The following is a 10,007-nucleotide window of genomic DNA, read 5'->3' as shown; positions in this document are numbered from 1 at the left end:
TATATTATATTTCAAACAAGAATATGTTCATGTTTCTCATCCATGTTGTTTTATAACTTATTTTTAAATAGAAAATAAATTTAATTGGAATTAATAAAAAAAACAATATCAAACTTAATTAATAAATATATATTGCTACCAAATGAAATAAATTTTGAATAATAAAAAACTACAACTAAAGAATAATCAAAAATAAAAATACAAGTAATTATTAAAAAAAATACAAGGGTTTTTGTCATAGAGACCCATCTAACTTTTACTTTACGTTTTAAAAGACCAATATTGTTTTTTTTTTTTTTTGGTTTTTGTGGACCCTCAAACTCGAAAATTATCTGTCTCTTATACCCTTATTGATTTCGTAATTTATTCGCCGGTTAAAAAGTTGATGTGGCCGTGGACTTAGGTGGTCAAGTATTAATTGTGCAAAATGTGTAATTCTAGAGTGGAAAAAACTTGTAAATAATCTTAATTCATTTTCCATAGTCGTTTTATAAGAAGAGGAATGGAGATTTGAACTAGAGTTTTTAACCATCGTATCCACTACTGAGATTACACTGCTGATGTCGAAGGTATTCTACTCTTTGAAGATTGTTTCACTGTTGCATGGCTGAGAACGATAATGAAGCTGTATATTTGAGAGTTCATATACACTACAATGGTGAATGGTGTATTTGTTTGACATCCTTCTGGGTATGTTTGTGGGAATAAGTTCCTATTCACTGATGTTGATTGGGCAGGTATGGATGTAAGAGACTTTTTTTGATTTTATTGATAGAGCTATTGGGGAAGAGTTTCAAAACGTCTACTATTGCTTACCTAACATCCCTTTATCTAGAGGGATTTGTCCCATTATAGATCATTTGGATTTTGACCAGTTTATAGATAGCGGGTATGAATATAGGGAAATTTTAGTTTATGTTGATCATAATGGGAATGGGTTGGAGGAATGGTGGGATGATGACATGAATCTTGTTGTTAGTGAAGATAATGAAAGTGGCCTTGAAGATGATAATGTACCTAGAAAAGAAGAAAACAATGCCCCTGATGAAACGCATCCCAATGTAGGTCTTGAAGATAAAGTAATTGACATTGACAAAGTACCTTTGAACAAGACGACTTGGGATGAGTTTCTTAGTAAGTTATATCCTCTAGAAGGTGATACTGGTGACAATGAAGTTGAAGAAGAAGATGTTGAGATCCATTCCATTTTCAACCCTGATATGCAATGGAAGAGGCAAGTACCTGTTCTTGGGATGAAATTTGAAAGTCCAAAGCAACTGAAAAATATGTTCTGTAACTATGATGTGGCAAATGGATACCAACTATGCTTCAAAAAGAATGATAGTAAAAGGTTGTTGGTGGTGTGTTGCAAAGGAGCTTGCCTATTCAGGTTATGGGCTACATGGATGAGGCAGGAGGTGTCATTTCAAATCAAGTCATTGAAGATTGAGCATAATTGTGCTAGAAACTACAAACTAGGATCAATTGTTACATACTCTTGGATAGGAGAGCATTATACAAAGGAAATTTTGCATAGACAAAAGTTAACAATTAGACAATTGAGATTAGAGGTCATCAGGAAGTTTGGAATACGGGTTAGTTTAACTCAATGCAGAAGAGCAAGGGTACATGCCATGAATCTTATAGAGGGGACTCTTATTGAGCATTATGAAAAATTGTGGTCTTATGGGGAGGAAATTAGAAGAAGAAATCCAGGTTCAACAGTCAAAATCGATGTCCAATGCATGCGTGATGGTTTGACTTACTTTAGTAAGTTCTATGTATGTTTTGCTAATGTGAAATCTGATTGGTTAGAAGGTTGTAGAAAGGTGTTAGGTATAGATGGATGTTTCCTTAAGGGTGTATGCAATGGGGAATTATTGTGTGTTGTGGGCAGAGATGCTAACAACCACATATTTCCAGTTGCATGGGCAATAGTGTGTGTTGAGATTAAGGAAAACTGGATGTGGTTTTTGGAGTTGCTCAGAGATGATCTTAAACTAGGTATGAGCACTGGGTTTACCTTAATGTATGACCAACACAAGGGTCTTATGGAGGCAGTTAAGGATGTGCTTCTTTGTGTTGAGAATCGACAATGTGCAAGGCACATTGTTGCAAATTTTAAGAAGAGGTTTGTAGGGGCTATTTTTAGAACCTTTTTTGGAAGGCTTGGAATGCAACAACACCAAAATCTTTCAATGAATTCATGCAAAAAATTGAAAGATTAAGTCCGGAAGCCCATAAGTACTTGATGGAGAAGGAACCAAAGACCTGGTCGAGAGCATTTTATGAGGTAGGGAGGGCATGTGTTGCAGTGGAGAATGGTATTTCTAAGAGCTTTAATGCAGTAATTGTTGAGGCCAAAAGAAAACCAATAATCACTATGTTGGAGGAGTTGAGGTTATATATCATGGAGAGGATGTTTAACTTAAAACACAAGAAATGAACAAAGGATGTAAGTCCTGCAATAAGACAGTTACTAAATGGTTTAAAGATTGAAGCTAGGTACTGGAAAGTGCTCCCAAGTGGACTAAACTAGTTTGAGACAAGAAATGAAGGTCAAGCTTATGATGTGGATCTTGACAACAGGACATGTTCTTGTAGGTTATGGAAACTAAATGGATATGGGTGTGCCCATTCAGTTGCTACATTCTTATTTCTGAATAGGGATGTGGACACCTATGTGGATCCTATTTTCTTCAGAGCAAACTATAATAAAACATACGTGAATAATATCTTGCCTATGAATGGTAGTAACATATGGCCAGAGACATCATTCACCCCACCCTTACCTCCCCAAAGAAGAAGGATGCTTGGAAGATCTGCAACAAAAAAGGAAGAGAGATGTGATAAAGAAAATAGGGAAGCATGAGGTATCAAAGAAGGGTAAACCCATTGTGTGCAATGCTTGTCATATGCCTGGTAACAACAAGGTGACTTACCCTACAACAAATAAGCCAGAAATGGGGAAGCATAATGTATCAAAGAAGGGTAAACCCATTGTGTGCAGTGCTTGTCATATGCCTGGCCACAACAAGGTTACTTGCCCCACAACAAATAAGCCAGTTAAGCTCAGGGTGAAAAGACCAAAGATAACCAAGACTACATAGGTATATTGAAATGATGTTGTCATTTTAGCAAAGAAAATTTGTAAATCTTAAATATTGACATGTTAGCTTGTACAAGAATCTATAGTTGAAGGGTCGGTGAATGGTGGTGCAGTAGGTGTGCAAGGATCATTTAACTGTGTTGTAGGTGGTGTACATAGAGGTGAAGGTGGTGAAGGTGGTGGAGTGCATGGTGTTCGAAAGAAAAAGGTACTTTGAAATTGTACAAGTATACCCCTAATAATGTTTTTAGTATTATTAATGGAAGGATAATATGGTAATTTTATTATTTAATGGAAGGGTAATATGGTAATTTTATTATTTGAAACTGTACAAGTATACCCCTAATACTGTTTTAAGTATTTTGAATGGAAGGGTAATATGGTAATTTTCTTATTTAAAGGTGAAAACAAGAGGAGTGGGGGTTGCAGTTAGAACAAGAAAGTCTTCTGAGAGAATTTTGAAAACCAAACTTGCAAAAGCAGTGTATGGGAAAAATGGTGAAGGCAGCTCAACAACAAATGCAGTGGATATATATTAGGATTTGTCTCTTTACACATGTGTCATGTTTTGAATCTTTATGTTATGTAATAGTTTATGTTGTTGCTGCATGGGGAACATTTGTGTCTTTTGAACCTTTACTTAACTTCACATGGATCCCCTAATTTTGTCGTTTGAACCCTATGTAATTTGTCTTTATGACTTATTGTTCTAATATCACATGTGATGGTACCTTACTATTTTATCAGTATTCAATCCTTGAGTTGGTAAAAAAATGTACACTCCTCCCAAAATGTTGTCATTTTAATCCGGATGTGGATCCCATTTGTGGTCCTCATTTTACCCAATGCCTTTTACCTGTATTGGTCCAAAAACTCAATCACTTTCACTTGTCTATTGTACCCATGTGATATGCATTATATTCAATTGTTTTGGTCCACGATAACCAATGCCTTTTATCAGTATTCAATTGCACTTAACAAGACCATTCCGTGGAACAAAATTATAGTAAAATAAAGATGCTTGTTTCCATTAGATACAAAAGTACATGGGGCATACAAAAGTTGATTAAATTACAGGGGTATTTACCAGACAAGGGCTTTTACATCCATACATATACTAATCCATATCCTACCCACCAAAAACCTTAGAATATCTTCATATCCCCAATCCCAAGTTTAGAAAAAAGGAGAGCATCTATACCACCAAAAACCATTAGCTACCCCCAATCCCTTAGCCCTAACCATATCTATCCCACCACTTTTGCTTTTTGCATCATCAACACAACAACAAGATACACAAGAAACATCATAGCAATCCTGAACTTCAATTCACCCCTCAACTGTATCTTTTCTTCAACAACCATGGCTAGCTCACCATCAACAATTTGTTTAGTAGCAATGGCTTCAACATTCAGGTTCTCCAACAAAGGTACCCTTCTCTCTAGTCTTGCAGCGTAACTAGTGTCTTTCATTAGTTTCAAATCATACTTGAGATTGTTGAAAGCATTCTTGTAGTGTGGTGTCCACTCATCATCGATCCACTTGAAGTATTTACACTTCTCAACTGCCATCTCCACCTACAAACAAACATACCAACGAAATATTCAGTCACACACACCAGAATCTCGTTCCACTATCCATTTAATCGAGAACAGTAAACCCTAAACTCAGAATTATCACTATTGTTTGCTAAACCCTAATTCCACAATCTTGACAACAGATTTAAAGAAGATGATGCTTAACAAAGAGTCAACACAGTTGCAAAATCTATGAGTTGGATTCTTATCTGACATCGACATCCTTTCTACACTTAACTTTGGATGACGGAAAGCACACAAGTCGTTGTCACGATTCCTAGTAACGAGAACATCGTGGTTATCAGATGATGATCCAGGTGAGTATGACATCGAAGGAGAAGCTAACCGGTTCTTAAGGATTCGTGACCTCAATAGTAAATGTTATAAATTGGAAATGATCTTGAATATCTTGTCTTCATTTAGGGCACTCTAAATAGCGTATTAATGAAGCTGATCCGTCACTTGCCAACTGTGTATCTACGTGGACAACGTTGTCCACATATGCAGTAACTTAATGGATAACCGGAAATTGTGTGTAAATTTTAGGGTAAGGGTATAAGAGGCAGGTAATTTTCGAGTTTGAGGGTCCATAAAGACCAAAAAAAATAATATTGGTCTTTTAAAACCTAAAGTAAAAGTTAGATGGGTCTCTATGAAAAAAAACCCCAATTAAAAATGAAAAAAATTTGTTTAAAATTTGAGGTGTTACACAAGGGACATTGTGCCTTCACATGGCCCAGCTGCTTACAATGATAACAAATCCTGTAATCGATGGCAGAACCTGCTGGAGACAGTCCTTCGCATAATGCCCCTCCTTGCCACATTTATGGAACCCAGAAGAAGATTGGAAAACACCCTTCTTAACCTTTCCGCACTTGACACAAGTACGATCTCTTTGTCCTCCAGATCGTGAATCAGCGGGCATGAACGACTTTGTTATAGGTTGAGACTGAGTCGCAACCTGATACTGCTCCCTCGTCTGGGTCTCTATCTTAATCTCTCTCCTCCTCGCGACATATTAAAGCACCACGAGGGTACTGTATCGCTGGGTAGACACAAACGGTCGAGTATCCATCTTGAGCATGCTCAAATACCAAGCCACCTGGACCTGCTCCGTAGCAGCAATCTCAGGGCAGAAAAGAGCCATCTCTGTGAACATCTTAGTGAACTTCATCACCATCTCAGTCATTAGTATCAAATCCAGGTACTCCTGAGCCAATCTCTCCCTCTTCACCAGGGGAACATATCTCGTGTGAAACATCTTTGGTAACTGCTCCAAGTAATAGCAGCTCTCTGCTCATAAGTATAATAGTCGGTCACCAATCTCCACCAATCCTTTGCCCTTATCCAGAGAAGGTTCATGGCACACTTGACCTTCTGGTTATCCAGGCACCAACATCTGTAACGCCTGCGTATCCAGGCTAGACATTTTCATTGATGTAATAGTCTAGGTTAACCCTTGTAACTCTTTTTGAAGTATTAATGATGAAATATTTGAGTATTATGTGAATTATGTGTTTATTTTCTTAATTATTATAACTTAATGAATTAAGAATAAAATAAGCGTCAAAATTAAAGTACGAGATAAGCTCGATATCTTTGCATAAAGATGTAGTGGTCGAAACAAGGATTCCGAAGATATAAAGAATGCCGAAATCCGAGTTATAACGAAGAAGTTATGACCTGTCGAAGTTTCGTGAAAGAACCGAAAACGTTGAATGACGTAAAAAGTGAAATTTACGTTAGAGAAATATTTAGCCTTAGTGATCTAAACGAAAGTCGTAGAGTTCTTTAAACCGAGAGCGTGCATAAAAAGAACGCCCAAATCTGACTTCGTATGAGGAGTTATAATTTTTCGAAGTTTTAACTTAGCAGTATACAGCCCGAATACTCGATTTGAGATCAAGCGGTTTTTAGCCGAAACAATCTAAATGAGAATCGAAGGTCTCGTTGTTAGTAGCGAAACGATGAAAAGTTAGGTGAGAACGGACGTCAGACGAAGAAGTTATGAATTTATAACAAAGTTTTCCTGTCCGGGCCTACTAAAAATAATTAATAAAAATAAATTCAAAATTAGCCGACGGAGTCTAAACGAAAGTTGTAGAGCGTAGTCTCACCTACGCGTGGATATAAAGAACGTCGAAAACGGAGCTCGTATACGAAAGTTACGCAATTTAGAAGTTTGACGAGTCAAATTACGTCGAGCGTAATTTGAGTACGCCCAGTGTACTCAGAAGGATGCAAGTTTCCTGACCAATACTCGAGTGCCACCAATTGACGCATGCAGTGACGTCAAAGTACGCCCAACATAACCAAGTTCCACCCAGCGTAAATTGAAATTATGCCCAGCGTAATCCCAGACCCACCAGCTTATAAATAGAAACTGAGATCAGTCATTTTCTATTGTTCAAACTCTTTCTTCTCTCTAGTTTTTGCCTCGATTTGCGTGCTAATCATATCCCGAAGCCCCTGTATCATTCCCGAGCCCCGAAGCAAGATCCGAAGCCCCAAGGATCCCGAAGAGTGTTATTCCCGAGCCAAAGCTCTATCCGCAAGGAGCCTAATTTTTGTGAAGATCTTCCAGATCTACGAAGAAACACTACTTCTGCAAGCCGTAGTGCTGTCTGATCATCTTCTGATCAAGTGAGTGTGTAGTCATTTTCTTATAACACATTATTATGAAGTATTTTATACGAAATACGTGTTACGTGTATATTTTTTTGATTATATGTGTGAATGTATATTCACTCTCTTCTATCTCATAGATCTGATTTATTCTCTATGAAATATGTGTTATGTGTGTGTGCCTCATTTGTTATGTGGAATATGTATTGATTAAAGCATGTTATATAGGTTTTAAACTATGTATAAAAATGTATATTTTTATCTACTAATATGTTGGGTAGAACATGGGTAGATAGTTGTTGTGTAATAAACAGATGAGAGGCCTCAATGTTGTTTTGATTTAGTCATCTAGCGGAGTTTAGATGACGACCACCGACTTTTCTAGACAGTCTTGTGGAACACTAGCAGGCTCGCCACCTGTAGGTGTTAATGAACTTGGGTGTTCATTCGCTATACTCCATCCCCCCATGGTTGCCTTATTTAACATATATTGCCGGGAAACCCCCGAATGCATGTGTTGTCGCCCCGATGAAATATTCTAAGACTAGGTCCCTTGTGTTAGTTATTCTAGGGACGTAAAGTGAGAATAACGGGAATGGGTAATTGGGTTATTGTTGGTTGGTGGAATTAAATATAATTATTTATTGTGGGTTGAAAACCCTATATGCTCACCAGGCTCCTAAGCCTGACCCACTCAATTTCTTTGTATTACAGGAAGTGGCACGAGGGCATAAGATGGATAATCATCAAGTTGTTTTGTTTACAAGTCTGTATATGTATATATTTGTTGAATGACTTGTAATGTTAACGTTTATGCTTTATGGTCTGTATCGGAACATGACATCCCGAGTTTTGATTATATAATGAAAATACATTTCTTTAATGAAATGCTCTGGTAAATATTATTTTATCATACTTTATGTTTGGGAACAAATTCCGCATCTCTTTTAAAATCAAAAGGATTTACTCTGAAAATGTTTAAAAAGCATAAATGAAACCGGTCTTTTCTGGCCGAGATTTTGGGGATGTCACAACATGTGAAGAAGAAACCCTCCACATCAGACAACTACCTCATCGCCACAATCGATTCCTTGCCCCCCCATCATACCCTGGGGGCTTCATGTTGTTGAAGTCCCGATACTAAAATGATCTTTCCCCCGAATCCCTGCAGCTGCAACAGCCACCTCAGGAGTGATCCTCTCTCGTATCTGGTTGTTAATTGACCCCGGCCTATCCTGGCCACCCATTCCAGATCCAGAACCAGATCCTCTCGTGAACACCATACTGAAAATGAACCAAAATACTTAAAAAAACTCCACAATTCATACCATCATAACCATCACAGATAGACTAAACCATCAGGTTTTGTGACTTCCTTCCTACGCGTACGGGTCCTATGCTTCTAGTAGTACGGGCCCATACTACCTTCCACACCTACCTATATTTGTATCAATGGATCATCACAAATATCTCAAAGAACAAACCCAAAACTAGGATACATATACATCCTATCCTCACTCTCTCGAGAGTGGCTAATCATTCCTCGAGTGGATTGCTACACCCACATACTCATTCATGAAACCTCCACCAACTCTGCAGCCACTCATGCATGCTAATCATACATAATGATGGATCTAATAGATATTGAATACTTGATTCTACCCTAATCCATTCATCAGAAAAGAACATGAAATAAGGCTAAATCTAACATTCTCAGCTATAGAAACTTAGTTATGTACAACTATGATGCACACACTAAGCAACTACAGTAATGATGCCAATTTCATTTAACATAAAAGAAGTCCTCCTAGGATATCAGGCATCATACATCAAATAATTATATCATGAAATTACTAAAGATCCCTAGCCTACCACTAGCATAAAGTTCTATCATAATCGTCAATAACAACTAATAGTGTGGGTAGCTAGCGTATATTCTTTTGCTTCAGCTGATCGTACACATCTCATCCTTCATTGATTACTTTTGAAAAGAATGTTGAAAATCATTTTGAAAACTCTTACATATGCTTAGTTTGAGTCTAGATTCACATGAATTTTATCCAATTCTCTCAAACCAGGGCTCTGATACCAACTTGTAACAACACAAAAATCTTAATTTTTTCATTTTTTAAATCCAACCAAAAGCCATTATTGTTTTCAAAACGTTTCCAAAGGTAATAACCACATATCAGAGTGTCCCAAAATCAAATATCGTAAATCAGGAGGATGTTTAGGATCATGCTTTTTCTTTCCTTTGATTATCTGAAGTATATGAGACATAAAACTTAAACTGTAAGCCAAAGCTTAGTGAGTTCCCATAAAATGCCACACAACAGAACATATAAAAACACATACTTGGTCCACAACCTCCTGGTTGGATTACCCCTAGCCCACAAGCTTCCGGTTGGATTTCCCTAGACCACAACCTTTCGGTTGGATTGTCTAGTATATACCGGGTCTACAACCTTCTGGTTGGATTACCCCTAGCCCACAACCATCCGGTTGGATTGCCTAGGTTTGTTGGCGTATAACACAACGCGGTACAACCTCAACCCAACCTTACTATATCGACATATGAAATAGATAAACATATAAATTGCAAACAAATAATTAAACAAATCTACCAGTATAACACATACTAAACATAACATCAATCTAGTCTACCAGGATACATAATCCAGTGGGCCGGCATTGGT

General features: G+C 37.4%; 1 protein-coding gene across 1 annotated transcript; it reads left to right on the top strand.

The window, feature by feature from the left end:
• The first annotated feature begins 619 nt into the window (after positions 1 to 619).
• Positions 620 to 2,446, top strand: LOC128132835 (uncharacterized). The gene is made up of 3 exons (XM_052769825.1): positions 620 to 627; positions 776 to 2,131; positions 2,224 to 2,446. Exons 1-3 carry the CDS (start codon positions 620 to 622, stop codon positions 2,444 to 2,446), a joined length of 1,587 nt encoding a protein of 528 aa, XP_052625785.1.
• Positions 2,447 to 10,007: the final 7,561 nt, after the last annotated feature.

This window comes from Lactuca sativa, chromosome 3, assembly GCF_002870075.4.
Source record: "Lactuca sativa cultivar Salinas chromosome 3, Lsat_Salinas_v11, whole genome shotgun sequence".
In the NCBI taxonomy this organism is placed as follows: domain Eukaryota; kingdom Viridiplantae; phylum Streptophyta; class Magnoliopsida; order Asterales; family Asteraceae; genus Lactuca; species Lactuca sativa.
This window is presented reverse-complemented; position numbering and strand designations above follow the sequence as displayed.

Bases quoted from the DNA above. Each gene is read 5' to 3' on its own strand.
- LOC128132835 (XM_052769825.1), top strand. The intron at 2,132-2,223 runs GTTTGTAGGGGC...AAAAATTGAAAG, and splicing joins GTTGCAAATTTTAAGAAGAG to ATTAAGTCCGGAAGCCCATA.